The 16,731-nt window shown below is 49.5% G+C and overlaps 1 protein-coding gene across 9 annotated transcripts in view; it reads left to right on the top strand.

The window, feature by feature from the left end:
* The window catches only part of AFAP1 (actin filament associated protein 1), a 160,843-nt gene that overhangs the window by 105,464 nt on the left and 38,648 nt on the right, over positions 1-16,731 (top strand). For all 9 annotated transcript variants that reach the window (XR_011538357.1, XR_011538356.1, XR_011538354.1 and 6 more), the window contains exons 9-10: positions 6,359-6,508; positions 14,156-14,367. Coding sequence is in view for 4 of the 9 variants with exons in the window: in XM_070613353.1 (XP_070469454.1) it covers positions 6,359-6,508; positions 14,156-14,367 (362 nt within the window). In the remaining 5 variants the exon portion in view is untranslated. The remainder of the gene's footprint in view (positions 1-6,358; positions 6,509-14,155; positions 14,368-16,731) is intronic.

The raw sequence follows: 16,731 nt of genomic DNA, 5'->3' as shown, positions 1-16,731 counted from the left end.
CCATGAGACCAGGAGCAGGCTCCCCCCGGATCCCCACTTTCTTCCTCTTGAAAGTGAGAAGGCCAGACTCGAAGATTTCTGGTCCTTTTAAAAAAGATTTTCTGGAAATGTCTTTATTTCACTTTCATTTAAAAAAAATTTTTTTTCAGTTGTGGTAAAATATACGTAACATAAAATTTACCATTGTAGCCATTTTTAAGTGTCCAATTTAGCAGCGTTAAGCACATTCACTTTGTTGTGCAGCCTTCACCACCAGTGATCTCCGGAGCTCTTTTCATCTTGTAAAACTGAGCCTCTGTCCCCATTAAACAACAGCTCCCCATTCCCTGCCCCCAGCCCCTGACAGCCACCATCCTATTTTATGTCTTGAATTTTTAACAACTCTAGGAACCTCAAATAAGTGGAATCGTACAGGATTTATTCTTTTGTGATTGGCTTATTTCACTCAGCATAATGTTCTCAAGGTTTGTCTGCATTGTAGCTTATGTCAGAATTTCCTTCCTTTTCAGGGCTGAATAATATTCCACTCTATGTGTATATAACATCTTGTTATCCATTTATCCATTGATGGAGACTTGGGTTTCTTCCTCTTGGCTATTGTGAATAAGGCTACTATGAACATGGGTGTACAGATGTTAAATTCTTTTTTTTCCCTTAAAGATTGGCACCTGAGCTAACATCTGTTGCCAATTTTCCTTGTTTTTTTTTCTTCTCCCCAAAGCCCCCCAGTACATAGTTGTGTATTCTAGTTGTAGGTCCTTCTGGCTCTGCTATGTGGGACGCCGCCTCAGCATGGCCTGATGAGTGGTGCTGGGTCCATGCCCAGGATCCGAACCAGTGAAACCCTGGGCCGCTGAAGCGGAGCCCATGAACTTAACCACTTGGCCACAGGGCCAACCCCCTAAATTCTTTTTTTAAAGTCAGCTTTATAGCGGTATAAATTACATACAGTAACATTCCCGTTTTGGCATACAGTTCTTTGAGTTATAACAGACACTTGCAGGTGTGTAACTCTCACCACAATCAAGATGTATAACATTTCTATCACTCCAAATTGTCCCTTTGTGCCCTTGGCAACCACTGACCTGTTTTCCGTCCTTTACCAGGACATCCTATAAGTGGAATCATATAGTACGCAGCCTTTGGGGTCTGGCTTCTTTCACTTAGCACGTGCGCTGGAGATGTCCCTGATGTAGCGAGCATCAGCGCCCTGTTCCTTTCACGTGGCTGAGCAGTGTTCAGTGTGTGAATGCAGCTCAGTTAGGCTAACCGTTTGCCTATTGAAGGACAACTGGGTTGCTTCCAGATTTGAGCGATTGTCAATGAAGCTGTTCCAGACATTCGCAAAGAGGTGTTTGTGTGAACACGTTTTGATTTCTCTTGGATAAATACCCAGGAGTGGGATTCCTCTGTCTCATGCATTCGTGTGCACTCTCACCAGCCTTAGTATTGCTGTTTCTGCTTTGTTTTGTTCTTTTTATTTTGGCCATTTTAATAGGTGCGTAATGCTATGTAATTGTGGCTTTAACTTGCATTTTCTTAGTAACTAACGACATTGAACTTTTTTTAATGTGCTAATTTGCCACCCATGTATCATCTTTGGTGAAATGTCTATTCAAATATTTTACCCATATTTTTGTTGGAGTTTTTGTTCTGATTATTGACTTCCCAGAGTTCTTTATCTGTTCTGAATACGAGCTCTTTACCAGACGTGTTTGGCACGTCTCTTCCTGCCCAGTGTGTGGGCTGAGAGGAGGCATGGATTGGTGCGTAGGGGGACATTTTCCCTGTGCAAAGCCAGCCGCCGACGTGCTTGTTGAACCTGTGACCTCGGCTGCCCTGGTGAGCAGTCTGACCCCCAGCTAACCTGCGTTCCGTCGCTGCTGTGGGATGGGCATCTCCTAGTTCTGAAATGAAGTCACCTTAAACCAAATAGCAATCCAGGCCATTAAGAATCTTGGAACCCACATAATCTACACTATTGTGATATTACAAGGTTCATGCCAAAAGGTCATGATCTCTGCCTTGCCTGTGTCATTTTCTAGCTCAGTCGTGTCTGAGTGTAATTTTAGTTCTCTCCATCGGAAGTTGTTCAGTGGAAGGTATTATCTGTGTCTTCCACAGGGCACATTATGTGTAATCAGAGCCGGGACAGCTCTCTTTAAGTTTTGCCCTGAAATAGAATAACATACAATCTCGGGGCTCCTGCGGAGATGTTGGGCATGGCAGACGTTGCTCTGGTTCGTCTCTTTTCTCATCTGCTATTTCTTCTCCCAGTGTCCCTGTATAAAATTAGGTTCTACAGAAACATATGTATGTCTGGATGTACATATAAGCGAGTACGTCGTATCTAAGATTCTCCTGTTTCCTTTTAAAAAGAGCAGCCTTCTCCACCTTGTAAATTGACCTTGGTTCAGACGTTTTTTTGCCTGGCTGGTGCTTTGCATACAGCAGACACTCAATGAACAGTTACTGAAGGAAGTTAATCGTTTAAATACATTCCGACCTTCGAGCTTACCTCTTATTCTTGCTGCTCACTCTTGACCCATTTGCACTTGAGAGATTTCAGCAAAGCTCCCTTTATCCCGGCCATGTTGTGACTCAGACAAATTTCTCCGCTGGCTGCAGAGAGAAAATCCTGAACTCATACAGCTTCTCCGAAATGTCAAACTTTTAGTTGAACAGAGAAGCAATCCCGACTCCATGTGGCTGGGGCCGCAGAATGACTCTCAAACTCCTGTTTCTTCTTTCAAGGAGACAATCCCTAGTATTTAACAGACCAATACAGTATGATTTTTGGTGATTTAGTTCACGTTTTGTTGATACTGTAGCTGATGTGTGAAGAGAGAATTAAGATCCTGGCACCAATCTATGTGGAAGCTACGATTGTCCCCAACTAGCATTGCACACATTTAAGATTTAATCATGTTAATGGATCCATTGGTAGATTTATTAAATAGTCTGATAATATTAACCCCGTGTCCTTATTTCCCCCACTAGCCTAAATAAAAAACATCCAGACTCCCATTTATGTAGGATGATAGGGAACTGTCTGGGTTTATGATATTTACAGCTTTAAAAATGCTGAGAGTTAGCTTGGCTTCCTTGTCAGTCCTTCACCACCCCCCAATGTGGACAGAATGTGCGGCTCGGACTCTGCACCTTTTTTACTTTCTAACTTTAGTGAGTTGAGAGTTCTGAGTTTTTAGGTTTTTCTTCATAATTCTATTATATGTGCTGAATTCTGCCTTTTGTTTAATACATAGCATCAACATATTCTTGGTGGTTTCTGTGTCATGTTTCTACTTACTTTGGCTTTCTTTTCCAAGGACTACCTCACTTCTGCTTTTGCAAAAAACTAATCAGTGGGCATTTAAGGAATTAAAAGTATTTATTTTCTCTTTTCTTCATAGTTAGAGTCCAGTAAGTACTTTCCTAGTAGAATTGGGAGTAAATCTCACGACCCAGCCCATCTCACTCCTTTAATTTGAGATCAAGGAAGAACTGACTTGTGTTCCCTGAGCTTTGCAAAAGGGTGCCTTCTGGGCACTGATTGTCCTCACTGGCCGTGTCTTCTCTATAAAGCTCAGCTGGGATGGGACTATGGTCAAAGCTCGTCTTCAGGCTCCTTAGAAACAGCTAAGAGGGGTCATCCATTGTTGCTTTCACTTTTGGTGTGGTTGAACTAAATCAGAATGATACGGCCATCCCCGCCACAGACCCGTGTCTCAGGGTAAGAGACCCAGAGGGAGGTGCCTTCAGACTAAGGGATTAGAAGAGATTCTCGGCGCTTTGTTTTGAAGGAGGGTGTGTGTGTTGGGAGAGTGTGAGGAGGGGGTGGGAGTGGCGTTCGTGTGTTCCATGTTTCTAATCTCACATGAGCCCTGAATCTGATTTATTTAAAATAGCACGAAAGTGCTTGATCTGTGTTGTATTAGTCAGTTCAGGCTGCCCTGACAAGATGCCACGGACTGGGTGCCTTAAACGACAGACATTGATTCCTCATCGTTCTGGAGGCCAGAAGCCCGAGGCCCATTGCTGGCAGGGTTCCTGGTGAGGACTCTCCTACTGGCTTGTAGGCGGCCAGCTCCTTGAGTGTCCTCACATGGCCTCTCCTCTGTGCTCGGAGTCTCTTCTTAGGAGGACACCGATCCTGTCAATCAGGGCCCCACCCTGATGACCTCATTTAACCTTCATTCCTTCCCTAGGGGCCCCGGCACCCAATACAGCCACCCTGGGCTTTAGTGCTTTAACCGACGAGTTCTGGGGAGACACAAATGTTCAGTCTGTAACACTGTTTACCCTGAACACAGCTTCCTAACAGCGTCTTTTTAAACTGTAACGTAGCCCCTCTTGCCTGAGACATCGTTAACTGTCATTTCTTTCTGGAGAAGAAATAAGAGTTAAAACAGTGACCAATGTGATGGGATCTCACTGAGTTCAGGGGGGTGGTGAGGAGAGCGGAGAGCAGAGATGAGGCGGGCGACGTGTGGGCCGATACGGCGTGGCGCCATTCAGCTGGGCGTGGTGCTGGTGGCAGAGTGGAAATAGAAGAGGGGCCCAGCTCCCTGTTCCCCAGAGAGGCAGACGTGGGGGAGAGAGGAGGAAATGTGTGTGAGCGTATACGTTTCTAGCACGAGGAATTAGGCCTGTAGTTTGTGTCTCGCGTGCCTGAGCCTCTTTCTCTGAAGTGATCTTTGTGATGTTTTGTGTGTGTGTGTTCTTGTGTTCATGCGGGGAGGAGGAGTGGAGGGAATCTTGACCTTCATTACATTTTCAAAAGGGTTTGTGGCCCCTGTAGGTTACAGACAGAGGGCTGAGGGATCATCCTGGAGGTGACTGGGAAAGGGTTGTTGGGGGCACTGTGGAGTCCCTCAGGGCTCTCTTGGATCCTGTGGGCTCTCCCAGCATGTCCCATGCCCGGTGAAGCTGTACTTGACCCCCTGCGGCTCAGTGTCCTATGAGGCCTCTGGAAAGGTGCCCTTTGCCCTTGGCTCGAGCACTAGGCACGTAAGATGCCCCAGGTGACTGGATGAGCAGACAGCTCGCCTTTCCTGAGAGGTGCTCTGGTGGGAAGGTCTTCTCCCTCAGTCCTAGATGTGTTCTCACGTGTGCGTTCTGATTCCTTGCTCCATCCTGCCCCTGTAATTCACGGGAGTTCGCAGACAAAGCCTGCAGGAGCTGGAGGAGAGTGCAGCTGGCCGAGATGGCCGGACACAGGAGAGCAGCTGGCAGCTGGTGCTCGGTCTCTGCCATGGGACCATCGTAGTCTGGGCACATAGGTCCATGCACATGGACGCTGCTCCTCTGACCCTGCCTGCCGCTGCTTGCCCAGATGTGGCTCCAGAGTTACCAGATCTTCCAGTTTTGCAAAGGAAGCCAGAAATCATTCCTTTTTTCTTTTTGGTGAGGAAGATTAGCCCTGAGCTAACATCTGTGCCAATCTTCCTCTATTTTGTATGTGGGACGCCACCACAGCATGGCTTGATGAGCAGTGTTTAGGTCCGCACTCAGGATCTGAATGCATGAATTCCGAGCCACCAAAGCAGAGCACGTGCACTTAACCACTACACCACTGGACTGGCCCCCAGAAGTCATTGTTACACAAAAGTTTTTTGAGTTTTATGTATTGACAGTTTGTAATTTAACACTTTGCAGGCTAAGTAGGACCTAATGGGCTGGAATGCAGGCGGCTGGTCTGATAGCTCTGGAGAGGGCAGAACTGCACCTGTGTGCAGTGGACTGGCAGGGGGCTGGTGGAGGGCTTGCCAAGGGGACCCTCTGCCCCCTGTCGATCACCGTATTCCCTCCCCAAGCTGACCAGGCTGTGGCCATACTAGCCTGCCTTCTGTGCCTCAGACTCATCTGGCTTCCTCCAGGGGCGCAGCCTTTGCGTCAGCTGATGCTCTTGTGGCCTGGACGGCTCTTCCCTCTGGTATCTACACAGCTGCTTCCTCGTTACTTAGCTCTGCGTAAAGTCAACCCCTCCATGAGGCTTTCTCTGACCACCCAGTCACCCGACCGTGTGACCCTCCTTTCATCTCTACATGGGCCTTACCACCGTTTGCCCTCCTTGGTGTGCATGCGTGCATGTGTGCTTGTGTACATGTGTGTATGCTTGCGTAAATGCGTGTGTGTACATGTGTATTCTCAGCCTACTCTAGAATACGAGCTTCCTAAGAACATCTCTGTTTTCTGGTCTGTTGTCTGGTGTCTAACTGATAGCTGGCACGTAGCAGGTGATCGATAAATGGAACTTGGGGGAAAGAAAATTGGTTGCAACTTATGCCTTATTTTGATGTTTTTTTCAATTAAAGTCTGTAACATGCTTTTTTGCTGTTGTCATTATTCTTCACAGTTAAGAGGAAAAAAAGTTCCAAATCAGAGGCTAAGGGAACCGTTTCTAAAGTCACTGGGAAAAAAATCACCAAGATCATCGGTTTGGGAAAGAAAAAGCCGTCAACGGATGAGCAGACCTCCTCCGCCGAGGAGGACGTTCCCACGTGTGGTAAGCAAGGGTTAGACGGTGATGCCCGCTGCGCATGCTGCTCTCCCTGCCGGCGACTCTTGTCAGGCTCAGCTCAGCCTCGTTAATTTGGGCTCTCTTGAAACGGGTTTGTGCTCATTTGAATTGTGGGAAATGTATTGCATTTTTACGTTTTTACTGTTTATTAGTGAAAGACTTTGCAGGGGTTTGAGATGTCTCTGAGGCCTTTCAAGATGAAAAACAAATTCTGTCTTCCATCCCATGAAGTTCTCTCAAATTCCTTTAAAGAGTTTTTAAACCGGAACGTGTGCATGTGTGTTGGCCAGTGGCGGGGGGCTGGGCAGGGGGACAAATTCCAGCAGGACATTTAGGGTCATTAAGTCCAGTCTTTCCCTTGGGCTAAAGTAATAAAACCACACTTTCTTGTAATGCTCCATTTCTCAAACTTAAGTTTCAGATCCACCCTAACTGAGTGACCATCTGCCCTCATCAGTCTGTCACCCAGTAAGTGTTTTCTGAGCAGCTGCTGTCTGTCAGACCTGGGTTAACACATGGCGTGCAGTGGTGGCCAGGATGGTCCTGCCCTCCCAGCGCTGCCAGGCTCGTGGCACAGGATAGTTCTGGCACAAGGAGCCCCAGAGATCAGGTGTGGTGACTGACTGCTCGCTGTGGCGAGAGAGCCCGATGGGGGCCTGAGATAGACAGGGCCGGTCAGGGACGGCCTCTGTGGACCAGAGAGATTTTCCACGGGATGGTTCCTGAGCAGCCAGTTTTAACCATGTAGCCCTTTTAAGGAGAAAAACTTTAGAAGCTGAAAGATGGATATTTACCTTGTTTTTAAAGACTAAGGATGGGCTGTAATGTCCCTTGCCTTCTACAGCTGCACAGTCAGCTTTGCGTCAGTGTGGATCCCAGAGGTTCTTTTGTTTGTAGAGTCGCTCTATTCACCTCTTGCTCATTCTCTCTCTTATTGAGCATTCATTCTGTCCAAGGTCTTGGGTTTTACTGGGGAGATGCCAAAAGCTCTCTCGTTTAGGCGCCGCCCGGTCGGTGGGCCTAAGTTGGGCCGTAGACACGAAGGTAGATTCATTCATCAGCTATCAGGTCCCAGCGCGTGAGCTTATGCTCGAGGGAAAAGACGAGGAGGAGGAGCCGTGGTGGTTGGGGGGTGGGGTGGGGCTGCGGAGGGCCGAGCTCGGAGGAGCCGGCTTTGTGCTGCACCCTGCAGGGGAAGCCCGGGGCGTCTTAGCTTCCTTCCAGCTCTCACAGTGATTGTAGGAGCTTGCGTGATAGAGCTTCTTGGTGGACACAACAAAGTGATGTCCTCTGTCACTCCTTGGCGGCCCTGGGGTGGTTGTGTAGACGTGTGTGTGGAATGGAGGTGGCTGAGCAGACAGCAGTAAAGGCGTGCGTGGTTGAGGGTGTCTTGGAGAGGTCTCATTGAAGCGGCTGCCTGTGTTGGGTTGAGTTAGGAGGGAAAATGATGACACCAAAAGGAGACCAAGCCCCTGGGCCCCGTGCACTCAGAGGTCCCTGGTCCTGTCCCTCGTCAGATGGCAGTTGGGGCACAGAAGTGGCTGACTGATGCTCTTTGCACTGCCCTAGGTTCCATCCCTAAACCGAAGGAGAGACAACTGCCTGGCTGAAATCAAACCCAGTGGAACGGGTGTAGCGTGGAGGGGCGAGGGGAAGGTGGATCTGTTGATGCCATGGTGCTGTCTCCTCTCAGCCTCTGCCTTTCTTGGAGCAAGGAGAAGCGCTCGGTGCCGTGGGGTTGTTTCCTCTCTTGCATTTGCCCTGGAGAGGAGATAGGAGCTAGCAATTAAAGATGGAAAGAGGGAATTATCCAACAAAGACCCAACTCCTTAAAAGCTTTGTTTTTGTGTTTTGAACTGCTCTTGGTCAGTGGAGGAAATAGAGATTCTTTCATGAAAAACAATTAAACATTCACGTGGAAGACGACTTCGAGACTGTAGTCCAGACCTCTCGTTTTCCAGATGAGAACACGGAACTCAGAGGGGTTGTGAGACTTGCTCTGAGGCCCACAGCCCGTTGAGGGCGGAGCCCGGCCCGCTCACCCAGCGCCGTCGATCCCTGTAGCACATGCACCGAGGGCTTCCCAGTTCGTGATTCGCACTGAGCAGCCTTGTTCGTCTCGGGGATCAGCTGCTGCCGTGAATCCCGTCGGGCGCTTTCTTGGAGACACAGCTGCTCCCTCAGAGAGCGGGAATGCGCTATCTGCCTGCCATGCTCCCCGTGAGCATTCCTGTCAAACTGCTCCTGGGCATCTCTTGCCTCTGTTAAGAGAACATCTCCTGTCTACAAGATTTTAAATTGTCGTCTGCTTTGCTGGGACCAGGTGATGGGGAGAAGTCTGTGGAGAAATAAAGGGGGGAAATGACTATTTTCGATTACTTGGTACAGCTGCAAAGTTTCAGGCAGAAAAAGGAGCTGGAAAAAGGCCCAAGCTACCAGCCCTGCCAGGCGGAGTCTCTGCATCTGCTGCCCTTCGCCGCAGGGAGGGGACGTGCCGAGCGGACGGCCGGCGAGCTCAGCCCCGCAGACCCAAGGGCTCCCAGCAGCCACCCATGAAATGCAGGAGCGCTGCGTTCAGCATCAGCTGGGTCAGCTCTCCAGGGAGGCCCTTGGAGGGGGCGGTCGGGACACGCCCACAGACCCCTAAGCAAACAAGGACCCTTTATTTACCCTTCTCTGGTGCTTACAAGGCCTGAAATTATTGTCACTGTGTCGATTCAGCTGTTGTCCTCAGGGAATGCATTTCAGCTTTTTCCTCTTTTTATCCTCATTTCTGTCTCTTGTTTGGACCAGGACTTAAGCCTCTTGACCGGCCTGCCTTCTGTTCTGTACCGTCCACACCAGCAGGGGGAAGTTCTGAAACCGTACACTGGTCACATCATCCTCTGTCAAAAAGGTCTCTCTTGCGGCTCGATTCAGGGCCTCCGATAATCTTGTTTCAACTTAGTTTTCCAACTTCTTCTCCTCCATTACTGAATTAAGATTTGGGTCCAATTTCCTCCCCAGTCAGGTCCCCAGCACCTAGCAGAGCCTCGCTGATAATAGCAACTCAGCGAACACTTGTTGACCGAATGAATGACCTCAAGCAAGTTGCATGTCCTCTCTGAGCCTCGGCTTCTCCGTCTGTGAAGTGGGCTCAATACTTAAATTGCTTTGCTTTCTAAAAACTGAAGATAAAATACGTGAAACCCTCAGCTCAACGTGTAGCTCACACTTGCTGCTCAGTAAATGGTCACTATCATTATTCATTTGTCTGCCTGGCCTGCTTTTCTTTGTAAAAAACCTAAACATACCAGACATGCTCACAGCAACGTAAGCGCGGTGCCAGGTGAATGGCACAGAAGCTGAGAGAAAGAAGCGGTCCCCAGGCGCTAGGGTGGGGCCTTCATGGAGTCAGGGCAGCCTGAGGAGTGTGAGGGCTGACTGGTATTTCTAGGGTCCCTTCGAGCCCTGGTGCTCTGTGACGGGGTGAGGTCTCCAGCGGTAGGACTCTCGTGCACACACGGAACTTGTGTACCTCTCGCTGTCTCTCAGAATCCACCCACAAAACATCAGGTGATGGTTAAGCAAGGGGAGGAAAGCATTCTGGGTGCGGGTCCCCATGTCAGGGGTGTTGGCACACGGGCTCCTTGGCGTGTATGCCATCGGAGGAGATGTGCCCACGTGGGAAGGGAGGTGCTTTGGTGTCAGCGGGCCTGGGGTCCGCTGTTGGCAGCCTCTCTGCTTTTGGTACCCCCTTCCCACAGCACCCTTTGCTGCTGGCCGGAAGCCCCTTCCCCAGGCATCTGCTCTCAGCTCCTTGCAGACCAAGACATGCTAAGATGAAGCGAGCATGCGCTGGGGTGAGCGTCCCCTCAAGACTGGGACCGACGCACAGGCGCCGCTCAGGCAGACACCGCTGTTTCTCGTCCTAAAGAGGAGAGATCAGTGGCGCTTGGCCCGCTTACACTGGGTCCCCCTGCCTGCCCCTCTGCGCTGCCGGGGTCTGAGGGCCAGCTGGCGCCGGGGGAAGCCGGAGGTGAACAGCTGAGGCGGGAGCGGCTGTCCTCTCCCTCTGTGTTTTTGTTTATTGGTTTAATCTCAGGCCCTCCCTTTGTGTTTTTGTTTGTTGGTAAAGCTAGTTTCAATGGTTTTGTGAGAAACCTTAGAGTTCTTTCTTCAGAATTCGGAGTGGAAATAGTCTCAAACATCAAACTGGAATTCTCAGATTGTTAAGGTACAATAATATCCCGCCATGATGCAATAAGTAGGACCCAAAAAATTGAAATGGAATTACACGTGGAATTGCCTTACTGTGCACGTCGTGGAAATGAACCAGGTGGGCTGTGAGCATCCTCAGCCAGGTGCTTGCCGAGGGATCCGGGTCCCGCGGGGCTGGGCTGCACTGTGGCGCCACCTGGTGGTGGTGTCTGCTCCAGCTGGACGGTTCATTGATGGGGGGGACCCGGTCAGCGCTGCTTCCTTCCATCAGCCAGACTAGGGGTGTGGGGCTGGGAGGGCCTCTCCCCCATCTCCATGGTCTCTACAGGAAGTGGGAATTTCAGGCCGCCCCTTTTTGGGAAGAGCAGAGAGCGGGGAGCCTGGCAGGAGAGGCTGCCGCATGTGGACTCGGTCCTGTGGAGTTGATTGTCCACAGAAGCAGTCTGCTCTGTCCGCTGTGACTCTCTTCTTGCTCCCCCTTTGGGGAACTGTAAATAAGTCTGAGGAAGCCCTTAAGATATGGTAATTTCATATGAAGTCATACTCTAAATAAAACGTGAGTCTGCCCGATGTAATCATTCTTTTTGTGACTCAAATGTCAAGAAATTCCTAGCGCTTGGTGACTCGTGGCCGGATTCGCTCGGTCGGGGAGAAGGTGTCCCGGGCGTGCCTGCGCCTCTTCAGGACGTGTGTCATTCACGGTTGTGAGCGGACTCGGCAGCTGCGTTCCCACAGCGCAGGGGTGCGCTGGAGAGAGCACGCCACGTGGCGGTCTCCAGTTCGGAGGCGCTGGGAGTTTAGAAGGAACGTGCTCGCTGTTGAGGAGGCAGATGTGCCATTAACCTCCACTTGGTGCTTCGAGTCCTCGATGGATATTGTGGCATCTCACCTCCCCAGCACGGTCCCTGTCGTCTTCCGTGTCAGGCCGGCTTCCTACGAGAGTGTCCAAGTTCCCTGGAATCAGGTCACTGGATGCTTCAGGCTCAGCGTCTGCTGCTGCCCTCTTCTCCCGTGGCTGCCTTCCTGCTGCAGGCTGTGGGACCCCCGCCTCTCAGGCCCCCCTTACCACTCCAGGTGACGCACGGGCTTCCCTCGACTGGCTCCAGTTGGAACGCCGCCTGGCGCCCTGGGGCCCAGTGCTGGTGGGAATTGTTTTCTGTGTGTTGACCTGTGTGCCCAAGGAGATCCAGTTCCTTGAGAGCAGGGCCGTGGCCTCCCATTCATTTTAGGTGCACCACTGCGATTGTCTCTGGGCCACGTGTGTCGATTCATGCTCCATGAGTCGTAGGAAGCATGCAGTCCATGGTCATTTCCTGAAGTCCAAGAAAAGTGGACTTCCAGCATGATTAATTTCTGCCAGAGTCATAGCTGTTAAGTGGCTCTGGTAGCCGGTACTCAGATGTTCAGATATTATAGTTGATTGACTATATGTTTTTAAGTAGAGCTTGCTTTTTTTTTAAACAATAAATGTATCAGCACTATGTCATTTACAAATAGTATTTTACAGAATGGAAATCATAATGTGAGATCCACAGCTCTGATCCAAATAACAGCTCTTTCGCTGCCATCTTTAATTCTCAGAAGAACCTCGGGCCAGGCTTTGCTGGGTGTTCTTGAACAAGACATTCCTGTAACGGGGCGAGCTTCCTCCTTCGTGGCATGAGTCCTTTGACTCTGACGCTCCGTCTCCTCCTCCCTCCCTCCAGTGCCTCCTCACTGTGGAACATGCAAGGAGCTGCCAGTCCCCGGCACTCCAGCGAGGGGCTTACTTCTCCGCTTTCTCTGTTCTTTCACAGATACCCCACCTCATGCCCCGAACTCATGTTTTCGTTCCAGGAGAACCAGTGTAGCCTTTTGTTGAGGGTGTATTGGCAGAGCCGATGTCACATTTAGCCAAACGAAAATTTAAACTTTCTAAGTGTTGACCTAGTAAATTCGTTGAGCAGATATTTATATGTAATATATAAAGCATTATTCTGGGCCCTTTAACACACCTGTTTGCTTGGGATTTTTTTTTTCTTTATAGCATTTATCTATTGCTAATACAGCATGTAAGACTTAGAACAAAAATAAGCAGAAAACATCCACCAAAACCCTTTTGGAAAGGCATTTTTAAAAATCATGATTGGAAAGGATTTATTTTGTTTTACGTGGTTTTTTTTGGTTTCTTTTGTTGAGGAAGATTCGCCCTGAGCTAATATCTGCTACCAATATTCCTCTTTTTGTGTGTGAGCTGCCTTCACAGCCTGGCCGCTGACAGACAAGTAGTGTAGGTCCACACCTGGGAACTGAACCCGGCCTCCAAAGTGGAGCGTGCTGAAGGTAACCGTTAGGCCCCCGGGGCTGGCCTGTGTTGTTTTGTTTTCAAGCCTCGTGTGTGCATGAATTGAAAAAGTAGCTGAATTACTTAAGGAGTCCCTGTTTTATTTCTTCCTTTTTGACTGCGTTTTATGTTGTTTGACTCACTTTCGAAATCTTAAAGGACGGGGGTGGTAAGTTGCCAGCATTATGGGATGGTTAGAGGTCACAGCCACCCTCTGAAATCTGTTTCTCAAGCCTTGTTATTTCTAGAGAAATGTGTTTTATGTTTGTGGCATGAAAATGATCAATTTCCTGTAATTGAGGAAATTTCCTGTTTTTAAAATTCCATCACGTGGAGATATATGTATATCTCTTTAATAGACTGAAGATACCATGTCGTATCAGAGAAATGAATGACGGTTTCGAGTACGTTCAGACTCGGGAGTTCAGAATTCGTGTGGGCAGGATGGCCAGCGGGACCAATCCTCAGGTCAGAGGCTGCAGCGAGGGTCTCTGTGTGCACCTTTGGCCTCTGAGTGGGACTCACACCGAGGATCTTCCATCATTTGCTGGAATACTTCCAGCAGGGCGCAACTCGTCACCTCCCAAGGCTTCCTATTTCTTGGAAAGCTTTCATTTTGGGGGAGTTTTTTTCTCCTGTTAAGCCAAAATCTGCCTTTCTGTGACTTTTGTCCTACTTGTGTCCTTTGCGGCTACTCAGCATGAATCTGCCTCCTTTTCTGTGTGACGGCCCTTCGGTCATTTGAGGACAGCTGTCCTGTCCTCTGTGGGCTGGTGACCTTTCGCACTCTCCGGACGAGCTCCAGGTGCCCACAGAAACGTTAGGCGTCGGGTAACTGGTTCTTAGCGCTCACTCTCCCCGTCGTGTCACATTAGGGCCTTCTGATAGGGTCTGTGCTGTCGTAGGAAAAACCCGCACGCGTCTGTGGAGACTAGGCTGTTGTGGTGGTGGCTCTTCTGGTTTGTGGGAACTTGCATTTAAACTGTTGTGTGAGGCTGCCTCGAACATGCTGCCATCACCGGCTCCCTGATGAGACCGGAGCTGCCTCCATGACGCCCCGCCAGCGCCTGGTCCCCCGGGGCTGACGGCCGGCGTCCGTCCCTTTGCAGGCTACCTGAACGTGCTCTCCAACAACCGCTGGCGCGAGCGCTGGTGCCGGGTGAAGGACAACAAGCTGGTTTTCCACAAGGACAGGGCTGACCTGAAGACCCACATTGCTTCCATCCCACTCCGCGGCTGCGAGGTCATCCCGGGTCTGGATTCCAAGCACCCCCTGACGTTCCGGCTGCTCCGCCACGGACAGGAGGTCGCCGCGCTGGAGGTAGGGTGCCGCCAGGGGCCACGCCGCGCGGACGCACCCAGAGGCTCCTTCTGCAAGTCGGGTCCGGCTCCTCTCAGAGTTCTCACGCCTTGCTGAGCGCACGTCTGTCTCCAGCGGTGTCCGTCTCTCCCGCTTTGCCCATTTTGTCCGTCTCTGCTTTCCTTCTGTCACCTCCTCTTCTGAAGAGTTCTGACAGTGCAGACAGCATAGTGCCCATTTTTACTAAATTGTACGCATCAGACTTGTCTGCCAGATTACCTCCTTGCTTCATTTCCTCTCTATACAGGTTTGCATGAAAATTAAATACACATTTCCATACAGTAGATGGCTCTTTTTTGTTTTTTTGTTTGGTGAGGAAGATTGGCCCTGAGCTAACATCTCTGGCCAGTCTTCCTCTATTTTGTGTGTAGGATGCCACCACAGCATGGCTTGACAAGCGGTGTAGGTCCTTGCCCAGGATCCCAACCGGTGAACCTGGGCCACTAAAGCGGAGTGCACAGAACTCAACCACTACGCCACTGAGCCAGGCCCCAGAAGATTGCTTTTTAAAAGTGGCCAGAAAATAACTTGTTTAAAATTCCCAGTAAAACTTTTTTCCCTAATGTGGTCCACCTTTGAAATGTTGGTGTTTCCTGTAACTCTTCCTTCGGAATGTTCTTGACTTCTTTACAGATGGAACAGGTGTTTTTAGACCAACATTGCCTTACAGACAGCGGCCAGGGAGCCAGATTACATGGAAGCAAAAAGAACACCTTTGGTTTTTAAGAGCCCTTGGCTTTGCATGCATTTCATTATTTGTTCGGCTCCTTTTCTTGGACTTCTAATTCACTACAGCAGAAAAGGGGATTAAAACTAATTTCTTAGCTGCATACTTAAAACTTTTATTTTTGGAAGTTTTAGTTTTTATTTTTTATCTGTTATATTATTAATTTATTTTCTACCCAATGTTAATTCAGACTTTTTTTTCCACTTAGCATTATCATGATTAGGATGCAAAGAGGCGCACACACACATATGTCCATGCCTGCACAGATATCCGGCGGCAGGATTTCCAGAGTACTTAGAAGCGTATTGACAGTGTGTAGTTGACAGAAACGAGGACGCACTAGCTTTGGCGGAATGGCTGGTATGCGTTGTGAGTTCGTCAGACGTAGAGCCACGTTCTCAATGACTGTGGTGGTGCTGGTCAGTGGAGGAACGAGCCTGGGGCTTGTGACCAGGATCAAGGGGGCCCGGTCAGGTGAGCCAGAGGTCACCATAGGAGATAGGAGTTTGCTTCAGAGACTGTTTTCAGAGAAGTTACTTTTTCTGTTGTGAGCAGAAGAAGATTAACAGTATGTTTCTTCCTCCCACAGGGCTCATGGCCCAATAGATTGTGTTCACGGTCAGCAGCACTGGCCGCTGCTCCCCCCCCCCCCCCCCCCCCCCGTGCTGACTTTGGAGCATGTGATTTCACAGAAAGACACACTCCCACTGGAGGCGGGACATTGGGTCCTGGTCAGGGTTCTGTCTCACACTTTGATCACACCGCACCTTTGCTCCTCCCTTGGCTTCTTTATTCACCTGTAAAGCGTGGACGCTGGGCTGGAGTCAGTGTGCTTTGTAGCGTTTCCTGGGCGGTTGGCAGTGGAGGAAAGCTGAAAAGGCAGACCAGGAAACTGCTCTGGACGTGAAACAACACAGGTCTCGGGAGCTCGGGCGCAGGTCTGGGTGCAGGCGCGAGGTGAGAAGGCAGGAGCTGGCACACACTGGACGCCGGACCAGAGTGAGGACTTGAGTCTGGAGGCTGAGAGGAAGATTTTCCCTTCCTCCGTTTAATTGATTATTCATTCACTTATGTGTGTGTATCAGTGAGGATGCATAGATTCTTATTTTAATCAGTGAATATAGTCCTTTATTGTCATGATTTATTTCGGTCACATTATCAGATTTGGTCAGCAGAAGGCCCTTTGAGCTGGCTCTTGTGTCCTTTGCTGTGTCCATGTAGTAAAGACACCACAGTCCCCATCGTTCTTTGAGCACTTTCCTTATGTTGTGGTACAATGAGATGTCCCAGGCTTATCTTACACTTTTCCCTGCCCCCGGCCTCGCGGAGTCAGCCATTTCTCCAAAGAGCTCTTAGTGGATTCCTCCTAACGGATAATGGTATTTAGAAACCAGGATCTGGGCGGAAGGCATGCTCATAGTCATTGCTTCTGGGCATTTCAGTGGTCAAACATAGGAAGTAGGGGTGTGTGTGTGTGTGTGTGTGTGTGTGTACATACACATATTCACGCATGTTTATATGTTATACATGACACATATTTATGTGTTTATATACATATGTATACACCCACACCTATATCTGTTTCTATATTAAAAGCC

This window comes from Equus przewalskii, chromosome 3, assembly GCF_037783145.1.
Source record: "Equus przewalskii isolate Varuska chromosome 3, EquPr2, whole genome shotgun sequence".
Lineage (NCBI taxonomy): Eukaryota > Metazoa > Chordata > Mammalia > Perissodactyla > Equidae > Equus > Equus przewalskii.
The sequence above is the reverse complement of the archived record's forward strand: the minus strand, read 5'-3'. Positions and strand labels throughout refer to the sequence as shown.